This window comes from Lemur catta, chromosome 9, assembly GCF_020740605.2.
Source record: "Lemur catta isolate mLemCat1 chromosome 9, mLemCat1.pri, whole genome shotgun sequence".
Lineage (NCBI taxonomy): Eukaryota > Metazoa > Chordata > Mammalia > Primates > Lemuridae > Lemur > Lemur catta.
In genome coordinates, this window is record NC_059136.1 from 88,654,031 (window position 1) to 88,668,388 (window position 14,358).

A 14,358-nucleotide genomic window follows, 5' to 3' on the forward strand; every position below is an offset into this window, starting at 1 on the left:
CTGTGACATTATGTCTTTTTAAAATGGACATGAGGATACACTGGAAGCCGAGTCCTACTTCATCATAACAAACTAAACCATACGGCAATTGCTTTGAAGTTCCATTATATTAACACGCTCCCGAGATCATTCTTTCCTGAAAGGCACCTGAACTCTTTTTTGACTAGTATTTCATTATTTTATACATATATATATATGTGTATATATATATATATAAATAACAATAGCACATAGTCACAATACTTATTTACAAAGGTACTCATTTCAAAGTTTACTTTAAAAGCATGATAAACTCACCTTAGAGAGCCCACCTACTTCCAAATAAAAGCAGATAATGAACACATTCCAGGTGACCCAGAGGGCAGTCCATACTGTATACTAGAAAGAAAGGGGAAGGGAGAGAGAGAAGAAAAATGTGAAGATGAAAGGCATGTATACTAAATAAATCAATAATAAAAATGTCAATAAGTCTGTCTTCTGGAAAGAAACAGGGAATGCTCAGAAAACAGTTCTCCCCTAAGATCTCTAGAAATTAAAAATCCAATAGTTTCTACTGCTTTCAGGAGACACCAATAAAGCTAGATTTACTTTTAAGTGCTTTGCTGGCTTGCAGGCACAAGTTAAATCCAACTGCTGTTTGGATTTCTGTTTTCTGAGTATTATCTTTTCTAGGGAACACAATTATGCAAATTTTCTTTAAGCTATCTATGTATCATTTTTAAGTTATTGTATAAAACTGTCAAATTTTTAGGAATGTTTGTCAAAATCCAGCTTGAATGAAGAGCATGTTTGAAAATAAATGTGTGGAGTAAAACAAACTTTCATCTATTGTATTATTTTATTAAGAGTATCGTGTGTGCCTCTAATACAATTACATAATAAAATTACAATCATGTAACATATTTTTAAAAACCCACAGAAATTAATAAACAGGATTAAGAATAAGCAGATGAATAATAGATTTCCCTAATGGAAAAATACCTTTCAATCCCATCCAATAAACTCTAAACCTGCTTGCCTTACTGATTAACTGGTTTTATTAATATATTATGTATTAGGGAATACCTTCCCCTAGAGCATTAGTCAATATTAATTAAGGTAGCCCTAAATTGAGACTCATCAATGGAGAGCGTGTCAGGGCTCATCTCACCCAGCCAATTTTCTATGCAGACAAAGAAACTGAGGGCCAGAGAACTGACATACAGAAAAGCTTGGATGACTAACGATAGTACTTACCGCAGCACACAATTAACACATCGAATACAACGGTTTGCCCATTCATTTTATTGTATCACAAAATCTACGAATTCTTAATTTCTTAAATAGGCATACTAATTAAATTATTGGTATCAGTGATTACAATTGTTGCATACCTTTTTTGAATTAAAATAAATAATGAAATCATTTCTTTAGCTTATTCTATGCTGTGTTAAATAATAGAATTATGAATTTTAGACTCTGTATAAAATGGCCATGGTTCTATTAAAAATGTTTTCATAAGCTTTTAATTATTTGTAAAATTCAATTGACATTTCATGTCGTTCTGTCATTCATGAATTTTTAAGGGCTTTCACAATAATCTCATGTAGTTGTGTAGTCCTATTATTGGTAACATTTGATGTCCCATTGCACATCATTTTTTTTGAGAGGAGATTTTGGTTTTTGTGTTTTTTAAGAACAATACAATGATAATAATAAGTTAAAGCTCCAAAATCACTGGAAATTTAGTTGGAAAATATGTTAAAATGTTAACATAAGTAAAAACATATAATGAGGTTTTTGGTATTTGCAGATATTGCTGTTGTTGCAAATTTTCAGTTCATAAAGTCCCTTAGTATGAGTGGACTTAGTTTTCAAAAATGTGCCAAATATATTGAAACACACTTTTCTGAACCACAAAATGTTCCCATAAACATTGAACATAGTTAACCTACATCCTTAATATGTACTTTTTGCAAGCCATAATTACCACAACAAATTCTGAAGCTCTTGCTAATAAGATGGCATCTAGTGTCTGATATTTCACATTCTAAATAAATCTAACTATATGCATATTGGAATGGGAGGGCAGTGTTGACCTAATTCATGAGAAAAAAGTGACAACGGTTAAGAAAAGACTAAAATAAGAAAATTAACTAAATTAATTACAAAACCATATGCTAGGACTTAATTATTAGAACTCAATCCTAAACCTACAAATATTTTGTTGGTCAATTGATTCAGAGTTATAAAAATGTACAACAAAACAGATCAATTTAAAAATCACAGCAAAAACTTAGTGATTGAAGTGTATTCAGGATCTCTCACATGTGGTATTATTGATGCTACTTCTGAAGTTTCAAAGACAAAATTAGCAGGCTAAGTAAACTTCAACTGTCAATTCCTACCTTTTAAACAGTAACAGGGGTTATTATTCTTGTGCTTTCTGTGTTCCTGACCCTGTACTAAGTGCTTTGCATAGATCATGGCATTCAGTCATCACACTAAAACCGAGGTAGAGAGGTAATCATTTAATCACCTATTTAGTGTCAGAGTTAGGATTTGAAATCTGACAGTTTGACTCCAGAGCTGGGATGCTTAAGGGCTACATGATAGCCTATATTTTAAAAGATCTTAAGAAAAGGACTATAGATTAATTGCAAGTTAATCCTTCACCAGTTTAGCAATTTGTCAAATGACCAATTCACCAAATTACCAGTTTAACAAAAATTATTTTATGGATATATGTTCTATAACTTGGAACGTTTTAGAAATGACAGTATCTTTTGTATTTTGCAATTAATGTGACATTCATGATATGAACATTATGAGTCATTTATTTGTTTTACCGATATTATAGAGTTTCTTCTAATACGTTTGTATTAGAAGTTTCTTCTAATAAATTTGCATTTGTTGAGAACAAAGAATATTTGTATTATTGAATTTTGGATTGTTATGAGATATAAACTATATACCTTGATGTGTACTTGAGACGGAAGTCTGATGATAAACATCAAGGAAAGGAGATATCTAGTGGTACAAATACATCTACAGGAATTTAGGAAGGATTAGGACAACCTATGGCCTAAGAGACTAGCTATCCTCCCTGCCTTATTTTTGAAGTGGGTTATTTTATTTATAATTCAAAAATTTATAAGCAAAAATTTAAAAAAGAGATAAGACTCTCCATTCTTAACAAATACCCTTTAGTTGTTATGGAGCATGCCTACATGCTCACATATCCAGACAGATGAGATATATTTGCAGTAAAGACAATTTCTCAAAGTAAGGGAAAAAAAAAATCCCTGTGCATAATCTCACTCTTCTTCTCTGTCTCCTACTTTGCTTATTTTCAGTGTATATATTTTCAATCCTAATTCACATAGACAAGGCCTATAATGATGAAAAAAGAATGTCTATGTGTTCTTTGTGGCTTCCTAAATATTTCCTAGTTTTACAAGGATATTTCAGCAGTTTTTAATTGAAATGAACTCTGGAAGTCTTCCAGTCTATTTCTTCTCCATTGAGCAGTTAGTCTATAATATGAATTATTTCTACTTTCTGAGCTTGTCTATTTTCCAACTAGGAGAAGGGCCATTCATTCATTTATTAACTCTTTCACATATAAATCAATCTGTTACAATATTATACACAATATGCTAGACTTATAATAAAAAAATAGGGTAAGTTTCTTGGTAACTCATTTTTGTAGCATTTTCTGGAATTTAGTATTTATGTCCAGACGAATTTTAAGAGCAACCTATGATCCCTACATTTTAATGGCAAGAAAAACAGAGTGAAGGGGGGAAAAAGACACTAACTGATCAATCACTTGTCAAGCACTTACTCTGTGTTAAGCCATGGTAAGCAAGTCACATACATTATATAATTCTTAAAAATGATCTATGGCTCAGGTTTTTCCAAATGAGATAACTGTGGCATAAAGAAAGCAAATAAATGTCCCAAGGCTTCACAGCTGATAATTGGTGGAGAGGGATTTAAATCTGGTACCAAATGAATCAAAACCCAACAGTCATAACTTCATGTTGAGCACTAGCTCAGAGACGAGATTTATGATGGCATAGTAGGAAAATGTTCCTATATAACAATTCAAATTAAAACAAGTTTTTGTTCTTTGCACATGAGCATTTGCATAGAAGCCCAGATAACTAAATTGTAGACCTAGCAAATTTATTTGGCATTTTTCTAATTTTTAAAGGGAGTTTGAGATAATTTTAATTCTAAAGTTAATCTTATTTCAAAAAATTTTAAATAAATCTGTTAATTTATCTGCCTTTAAATTAATTTAAATATGTTTGATTAAATGATCAGCCATGAAATAATAAAGATTTAAATAGTCCTGGGGCACAATTTTATTTTGGAATTCATAAGCAAATTTTAAAATATTTAAACTAGGAGTAAACAGACAGGAAACAAATGATTCTGCAACAATGCTTTATAATTGTTAAATATGATTTCACAGCTTCATATTTTCTATAGCCAAAGAAGCACAAAAGGTACATTCAAACTCCAAGACTGAACTTGGTATCTCCTAATACATATACTCTACATTGTACCTTAGCTAAAATAAACTTTAATCAGTAAAGGAATACCACATGGCAAAGTTGTGTTTGTATTCAAAAATAAATACAGAGATAGTAATTTATACTCTATCAGTGGTGACCGTACCTGGATGGGAATTACTGCTCTTTCATTCTGTAATTTGGTTGAATTCTTCTAATACTCTGTGCTGAGCCCTCCTCAATAATAGTGGCAGAAGCCCACAACAGTACATTTCTTAGAAAGAAGTCTTGAGGAGTAATGCAGCTAATGGTAGGAGCAGGTAGCTCAACATACACTATTTTATCATGTCATCCTCAATTGAGTTCAGACTGAGATAAGCGAGGCAGTAAGGCCATTTTCTCTTGCTGAGCTATAGTGGACATGTTCTGAGATAAGAAATCACTGTCCAGTCCATCTTGTGAAATAATTTCATCCAGTAACATTTGATTGAATTATTGTTTTTTTCAATCAAGTATTCTCCAAAGGTCTGTACATATAGGGATAGACCTAGAACACAGCAATGGGTAGCACATTCCTGCATTCCAGGAGTACACAGTTTGTTCAATGCGGTGAGACAGGAAGGGAAGCAATAAAGACAACAGGGAAGGGTGCTTGGGTAGAACTTACCAGGATCTATGGCAACAGAAAGGAGGAGGCATTGCCTCTGGCATGGGGTGGCCAGGTAAAGCTTTTATTTTTTTATTATATTTTTAAAAAAATTTTTTAAATTTCAAAATATGGATCAGTTTATGGTGGGAAATGCAAGATGGTGGATGAGAAACACCTCCAGCCAGAGTGTCTCTGTAAGAAGGAAAGTGTTTAGATGAAAGTGAAAAAAAAACCAAACAAACAGGCAGACAAACAGATCAGATGAGGGTCAGAAGGGAGAGTACCTGAACCTACAGGAGACTCAACAGGAAGAGGTTGCAGAACAGAACTGGAAGGAGAAAAGGCATCAGCAGGGTCTAAATCCTGACAGTCTTGGAGACCAGCAACAAGGGTAGGTGGAGAGGTTAAATTTCCCCTCCCTTGCATCTTGGACTGCTGGTGGACAGATGGTTGCCACTGATGAGTGGAGAGCCTCTTGCAGAGAGGGCAGTGGGCTCCCAGTTCCCTCAGGGCTCTTCCGGCCCCACAGACCAGAGCCAATTGGCAGGCACCATATTGCTTCTTTCTCCCCTTCCCCTCCCCTACGTGTAGCTGCTGAGAGAGACAATTTAGCCACCACCTGGAGGCATCCACAGGGAATGGGAGCTTTCCTTTTGGGGCCCTGCAACTGACTGAGGAGTACTCGGACTATGAGCTCCCTACCCGCCAGCCCTCCCTGGTGCTGCTTGCCTGGTGACTCCAGCAGAGCAGGACAAACCCTGAGACAGAGAGACATTGATATAGCTTGGACACCCTGTGGGTGACTTGAGATCAGCATTCTTCTCCCTGGCAGGGTTATGAATTTATTTCCATGGTGTAAATATACCACATTTTGTAAACCACTTATGAATTGATGGGCCCTTGGGTTGATTCCACATGTTTACAATTGTGAATTGTGCTGCAATAAACATTTTAGTGCAGGTGTCTTTTTGATAAAATGACTTCTTCCTCTTTGGTTAGATACCCAGTAGTGGGATTGCTGGATCGAATGGTAGGTCTAGTTTTAGTTCTTTGAGAAATCTCCATACTGTTTTCCATAGAGGTTGTACTAATTTGCAATCCCACCAACAGTGTATAAAAATTTCTTTCTCTCTACATCCATATCAGCATCCATTGTTTTTGGGCTTTTTAATAAAAGCCATTCTGACTGGGGTAAGATGATATCTTATTGTGGTTTTCACTTGCATGTCCCTGATGGTTAGTGATGTTGAGCATTTTTTCATGTGTTTATTGGCCATTTGTCTATATTCTTTGGAAAAACTTCTGTTCATATGTTTTGCCCACGTTTAATAGGGTTGTTTGTTTTTATCTTGCTGATTTGTTTGAGTTCTTTGTAGATTCTGTGCCCTTTACCAGATGTATGGTTTGCAAATATTTTCTGTTTGCTCTGTTAATTATTTCCTCAGCTGTGCAGAAGCTTTTTAATGTAATCAGCTACTATTTATTTATATCTGTTGTTACCATTATTGCCTTTGGGGTCTTAATCATAAATTCTTTGCCTAGGGTGATAACTGGTAGAATTTTTTCTATATTTTCTTCTAGAATTCTTATGGTTTCAGGCCTTACATATAAGTCTTTTATCCATCTTGAGTTATTTTTTGTGAGGGGTGAGAGATAGAGGTCCTGTTTCATTCTTTTGCATGGGGCTATTCAATTTTATGAGCATCATTTATTAAATAGGACTTTTTTCCCCCAGTGTATGTTGTTGTTTGCTTTTTCTAAGATCAGTTGAGTGTACGTAGGTTGTTTTATGTCTGGGTTCTGTGTTTTGTTCCATTGGTCTATGTCACTATTTTTGTGCCAATGCCATGCTGTTTTGGTTACTATAGCCTTGTAGTATAGTTTCAAGTCTGGTAATATAATATGATGCCTTCAGATTTGTTCTTTTTGCATAAGATTGGATTGGTTATTTGGGCTCTTTTCTGATTCCATACAAATGTAGGATTAATTTTTTGAGATCTGTAAGATATGATGCTAGTATTTTGGTGAGGATTGCATTGAATCTGTAAATCACTTTGGGTGGTATAGATATTTTAACAATGGTGATTCTGCTGTTCCATAAGCATGATAGTTTTTTCCATTTGTTTGTGTCATCTGTAATTTTTCCCCCAGTGTTTTCTAGTTCTCCTTGTAGAGATCTTTCACCTCCTCTATTAAGTATATTCCTTGGTATTTTATTTTCTTTGTAGCTGTTGTGAATGGTATTGAGTCTTTGATTTGATTTTAAGCTTTACTGTTATTGGTGTATAGAAATTCCACTGATTTGTGTACATTGATTTTGTAGCCTGAGACTTTGCTGAATTTATTTATCAATTCCAGGAGACTCTTAGTGGAGTCTTTGGAGTTTTCTACATATAAGATCATATGATAAGCAAAAAGCGATAGTTCAACCTTCTCTTTCCCTATTTGGATGCCCTTTATTTATTTTTCTTGCTTGATTGCTCTGGCTAGGACTTCCAGCACTATGTTGAATAGAGTGGTGACAGTGGGCACCCTTGTCTTGTTCAAGTTCTCAGTGGGAATGCTCTCACTTATAAGTGAGAGCTAACCTATAGCTATGCATGGTCATGGAAAGTGATATAATGGACACTGGATATTCAGAAAAGGAGGATATGAGAGGGGGGTGAAGGCTGAAAAATTACCTATTGTGTATAATGTACACTATTTGGGGGATGGGTACACTAAAAGCCCAGACTTCACTGCTATCCAATATGTATATGTAGCAAAACTGCACTTGTACCCCCTAAATCTATTGAAATTTTAAAAATCAGAGACAATTTACTTGAAGGATTATTAAGAGTTTTCTGAGAGGATGAGGAGATTAGGGCATTCCAGGCAGAAGGTGTATTCTGTGCAAACTGAGAGGCAAGGGCAACATGGTCTTTGGAAAATACAAATCATTTTCCATGAGGAAATGGCAAGGAAGGCAAGCGGGGAGTTCAGAAAGTACAGGAAAGAGAAATAAAGGATCAATTTTATATACTTTGATTTACACTTTAAGGAGTTTGAAAATTTGCCTATAGACATTGGAGAGTGTGTTCCTCATGGTCCTTTACATAAACCATTTCCATAAAAATGATCAATTCTTAAAATTCAGCTGTGATGAACCCTGTTTGTTGTCAGAAATGGCAGTGACTTATCATGTATGTTTTTGCAAAACTAGACTGTGAGCTCTGTTAAATTGTTGTGGTGGATAGACACATTTTATTAACCTCTGTGTGATCACTTAGCACATATCTTGTGCTCCAAAATGTTTGCTAGTTTGAAATGAATTAACTTTAATTAGCAAATATTGGTAATTATTTCAGCCAATAAAGGAAACCAATGCTAAAAAATAGCAGAAGTGATTCTCTTGCAGTTAAGAAGCTCCTTCCCGGCTCAGTGAAAAGTCAGTATGACTTTCTGCTCCAGGACTACTTTCACAGCCATGTAAAAGTTGGTGCCTCTTGAGGCACACCTTGGTAAATGTAACTGTGTCACTTTTCATTTTCAGTTTTTTCCATACCAGAATTGATTCCAGACCACCAATTGTAGCTTCAAACAAAAGTAATTCATGAAAACAACTTAAAAATAAATGCCTGTTGTGTGACGTTTTGGCATTTATTTTTAAGTTGTTTTCATGAATTACTTTTGTTTGAAGCTACAAAAAAAAAAAAAAAGTGGTAGTAAGCACCTTCCCAGATAACAACATGATATTCCTATAAAAAGGACTCTTTGTGAACATATTTCCTATACTCATGGATTAATGATTCTCCAGGCATTTTTCTCAAATAGATGATTTCTACCCATGTTAGAATAAGAGGTAATCTGGAATCCCACAAAGGTAATGATAGTCTATGATTGGCTGACAGATAGGCCAAGATCACTTCCAAAATGAAAACTTATACTGACCATGGTAACATCTCTGGAATCTGATGGTGGAAACAAGGCACAGTTCATGCCAGGGCAGCTTCTTGAACCTAACGATAACAGCAGTGAGGCCAACGCAAGTCCAGCTCTGCTGCTTACAGCCTGTTCCTTGGGCAGGTCACCTAACCTTTCTAACCACTCTCCTCGTCTGTGAAATTAGGGAAGCTAACTCATACCTCGTAAGATATTTGCAACGTATCTCACTCAAATAACATGTTTGGTGTGGAGGGGAGGGCTTTCCTGCCAATTCACTGATTCCGTTTTCTTCTCTTCTTGGGAGAAGATCTTGCATAAGATAGCAAATACAATGATAGAGATTTGTTTGTCATAACCCATGCAATGAGGGAATCAAGATGAGCAAAAACATGGATTGTTTGTGCTGTGAATTATTTTATTTTTTATTTTTTGGAGATTCTGAAAGAACTGAAACTGCCTTCCTCTATACACAGAAGGGAGAAGAGAGAAAGTAAAGCAGAGGAAAAGGTACCAGACAGAGAGGTGACAATAGCTTTATCATGGGTGCACTCTGAACTGGTAGGGCCTAGATGGAAAGAACAATAAATGAATATGCATTGAGTACCACTTAACATTTTATGGTCACAAAGAGCTCTTTGCCTAGTAGAGAAGACATAAATATGAAGAAATTATAAATCATGCTCAAGAGACGGAGGCAAGGGAAGCAGGAGCAGTTAGCCACTGAAGTGCATGGGAGTGGGTGTGCGTGATGGACTGAGAAAATGTTGCCAGAGGTGGGGCACAGACACCACGCAAGGTTACCAGAACAAGGGGCTGGAGAGTCAGGGAGAGGCAGGAAGTACGTGACACTGAAGTGCACAGACTGCCCTCTCAGGTCTCTGCTCCTGGCTCATGCCCTCCCCAGGCCCCGGCCCACTGCTAGTCTCATTCCTCTTTCCTGCCATTTCCCCACCTCCAGAGAGCCTGGTCCCACCGCCTCCTCGCTCCTTACATAATGAGCTTCTGAAGAGTAGGGACTCTGAAATTTGAATTCTTTCCTATTTATCCAACCTTAGCACCATATAGTAGGTCCTCAGTAAATGCTAACGAGTGAATGGGAACTACTGCTATAGTCCTCCTACTGTGTGCCCTGTGGAACTTTCTGGCAAGAACCCCCTTCACCCCTTCTTCACTGCTGGACTCACTCTCATACTGCGGATCTCCCCTTGTGGGCACTTCTGCAGGGTGCCCTACCCTGCTGCCCTGCTAGAGTCAGATTCCCATTTAACCATCTCGTGGCACATGTGCTCCTTTGTATCACTTATCACAGTTGCAATTTAACATTTATGTGGACAATTATTTGACAAAGGCCTATCTCCCCTCGCTAGACTGTAAGGTAAGCACCCAGGAAGAAAGAGGATGTGCTGTAGTTGCTCACCAGTGTAGTCCACACTTAACACAATGCCAAATGCACAGTAGAAACTCAATAAATATCTTTTGAATGAATAAATAAATGAAAAAAGGAAGGAAGGAAGTTAGAAAAAGAAGGGAGGAGGGGAAAGAGGGAGGAAGAAAGAAGGAAAGGAGGAAGGAAGAAAGAAAGGAAGGAAGGGCGGGGGGGGGGGAGGAAGGAAGGAAAAGAGAGAAGGGAAGGAAGAAAAAAAAGAAAGGACTGTGAGACAGGAGCTTGGGCAGGTGCATCAGGAAAGGATATTCTTAGATCTTATCCTGCTAAGGAGCCAGTGAGGGTTTTAAGCCAGTGATTTAGGAAAAGCACAAAGAATACTTAGGAAGGGAGAAAGGCTGAGAGTAAGCCAGAGAGTCCATATAGGGGAGAGAGAAGTCACATCCTTCAACCGAGGCAGTACTTGTGCGAACAGCACGTAGGGCTAATACTGATATTTAGTGCGTAAAAGCAATAGGACCAGGTAATGTCACTAACATATACCTACAGCTTCATTCTATAAAACCCATCTATGATTTCACAGACATCTGGCATTTTGTGCCTCAGCAAAACACCAACACCGTAAGATAGAAAGTCTGTGGCGAGTAAAAGTGCTCTATATTCACAGTAACAAACTGGAACATATTAAGAATCCGATAACAGTTTGATCTTGTGCGTGATATTAAAGCATCTATCTGTAAGTTCAACTCCATGAAATGTCCTCTGGTAGATTATGCAGTGGCTCAGGTAAGGCTATCTTTAGGAGAAGAAAAGTAAAGCAGAAATTGTTTACTCAGCAAACAGAGCAACATCAAATGCTTCAGGGCCATTTGAGTACAGAGTCTGGTCTGTGGGCCGGTTACCTACACCTCTGTGACATGACGAAAGATATCAAAAAGCCAATTGTGAGACTCAAAATAGAGACTTGATGCACCTATGGAAACATTTGTAACTTTATTCTTTTCCACAGATGTGAATGGATTAAATCAAAATTGAAAGTTGGGATGTCTACGTCTATGGTTTTCTTCTAGTAAGGCAGTGTCACCGCATTGCAAGGAATTATGCAGTCATTCTACTGAATGCTGCACATTCACTCAGGCTCCAGGAGCGTTTTAGAATATGTCACTTCTATTTATAATTACTTATATATGTTTATTATGTCTCACAACCTTCTTACATGTGTAGCCTACAATCCTGCCCTCTTTTTTACAGAAAAGAGAGCTAATTACTGTGAATAACTTCCATTAGATTGTGGATCAAAGCCTATACCTCATAAAATTGTTCTGCAATGGAGTGTGAGCTCACCATGTTTGGCATAGCTTGGAGAATGGATTTATGCTTCATATTTACCTTGGCAAAATGGAGAAAAATTCAGTAACATACAGTATGAAATACATTAGGAGTGTGTACTAAATATCCATCAGTACATGCATTTGTAATGACCTGAGTCAATTAAAATTAAATTATATTATTGTCTCCAGTGGTTAAACAATTATTAGATAGGTTGGCTTTTTAGGGTTAGTGACAAATGTCCTTGAAAGTTAATCATAGATTAATACTTTGATACATGGATCATTAACGTACATTGTAACTTATAATATCAACATCATAACCAGACCTCCTACTCTGTCCAAACCCTATTTTGAATTTCCTTGTGAACCTTGAAATCAGTTACACTGTGACTCACACTGTCATCTCACACCATGCGCATGTTGCTTTGCTCTCACTGTAAAACATTCATTTGGTTGTCTTTTAACGGAGTTGAATATCTGAGGGCTAGAATAGCAATACCACATCATATCAGAGGGAGCCACTTAAATTGTTTTATTCATATTCTTATAGTAATTTTGAAGTGTTTATGTGAAGAGACAGGATAAAAATAAGACTTACCACCATGATGTAGCGAGGTCTGTACTGAATGGTTCCAAACAAACCCAATATGACAACTATTATATGTAGAAAATTTCCAAGAATAGGCGCCCATTGGAAACCAAGGAAGTCAAAGATCTGCCTCTCTAATGCTGAGAGCTACAACAAAGCAAAAGAAAGGTCATTAGAATTTAATCCAAGCATCATCATACCATTTTAATCTTTATTTCATGGCTGGAAAAGAAAATATTCAATGTCAATCACATTTTCAGAGATCATTACCATTAGAATTTTGATACTTCACGTACTATTCTTTGCAACTTCTCCCAGAAAATATACTAAGATATCTTTGAGTATTATAACTTCAATTATAAATAGATTTTTAACCTATCTGGAGAGTTAGAGATATACTTCTTGAATCATTTTCTACAGTAGAAAATCCAGATAGATATTTGTGACTTAAATTCATTATTTTTAATAAAAAGATTGGCTTAGGATAACATATACTTGAAATAAAAAATAATAACTTCAGGCTTATAATACTAGAACTAGTATCATTTTGCACAATGAACAAAAACCAAAAACTCCTACACATCCCTACTTTCCTGTGTGAAATATTCATTAGTCAAATTTGTTTTGTTTCTTTTCCTTTAATTAGACTGCTAGTTGTGATAATTACTAACCATCTTTTCAAAATGAGCCTTATGTCTTTACTTGCTCTGGGCTGAAGACCCTGATGTACAATAAAGCTAGAATTAAATAGTCCCTTTGAACTATATTTGTTGACATCATATACCTACATGAAAATTCATCTTAGATTAAGTAAAATCCTTTTTTGAATACCCAAACAGAAATTATGGGCCATAACTATTTCAGACATGCCATAGTTTATTATAGTTGCATTATATACATCACATTTTTTAAATAATTCTAAAATGTGTCACGATATACATTTAACCATTTAAGATGAAACAGATGCATTTCACGTGGTACAGCGAATATCAAAAATGTCATTATCACGTACAAATGGTATTTCTTGTATTCTGTATTAAAAAATATTACAATTCCAACTGCTGTATTTGGACACTAATCTTTATACATTTCAAGCTTTTTCTTAGACTTATATTTATAAAATAGTAATTCTAATAAAATGATCCAGTGTTTAGCCATACTAATGGCACTAGAAACTGCAGCTTTGAAATGAAGATGGCACCCTAGATATTTTTCTAGTTATGTGGCAGGTGTATGCCTGACTAGCTTTAATTTCCTTGGACATAAAGAAACGTCCTCCATGCAGTAAGCTGAATTTACCTTGGTTACTATTTGCCTTCAGCAGGCTGTGCAGGAAAAGAGAAAAGACCTAATGACTACAGACAACACACGTGTGTCCTGATCGTGAAGTGATGTGTCACCATCTCCTGCATCCACAAATGTGTAGAAATGGTTAAAACACAAAATGTCAGAGAAATATAAGCAGCAGCATCATGTTTTCAACCTCCTGTTTGTCTCTGCTAATAACTCTAATTAGTTCCCAGGAACTTTCCCCTAAAAATGAAGCCTTTTATTTATTGGCCCATCAGTGATATAAATATGCACTGTTTTTTTTTTTATGTCCAAACAGGATTGATATGCTCAGAAAATTAAAAAAATAAAAAAGAAACCCTGAAGAGCAGCTGCAGGCAATTCATTCTGAAAAGCAACCCTATTTTAAAGCTGTTGTGCATCACAAAATCCTTTAAAGTGAACTTTTCAAACAGAGAAAAACTCATTTTCTTTTCTGTCAGAAGATGCATGGATAGCATTCTCTTTTATGATATTAAAGAAAACACACACAATGAAAGAGAAGCCAAATTAATGCCACTTATTGGAAAATCTGCATTCTTTATTCAAGACACTATTAATATTTATTCCTTGAGAACTTAAAAAAAATGGACTTGAGATGGGTTGAAATAAGAGTACTAATAAAAGGCCATGACAAACAGAGAGGGAAT

The 14,358-nt window shown here is 35.9% G+C and overlaps 1 protein-coding gene across 1 annotated transcript in view; it reads right to left on the reverse strand.

The window, feature by feature from the left end:
- NKAIN3 (sodium/potassium transporting ATPase interacting 3) overlaps window positions 1-13,179 on the reverse strand; it is a 311,324-nt gene extending 298,145 nt beyond the window's left edge. Inside the window, exons 1-3 of the mRNA XM_045560480.1 lie at window positions 13,168-13,179; window positions 12,389-12,526; window positions 298-378 (exon numbers count right to left, since the gene is read on the reverse strand). Of these exons, the coding sequence (XP_045416436.1) occupies window positions 298-378; window positions 12,389-12,526; window positions 13,168-13,179 (231 nt within the window). The remainder of the gene's footprint in view (window positions 1-297; window positions 379-12,388; window positions 12,527-13,167) is intronic.
- Window positions 13,180-14,358: the final 1,179 nt, after the last annotated feature.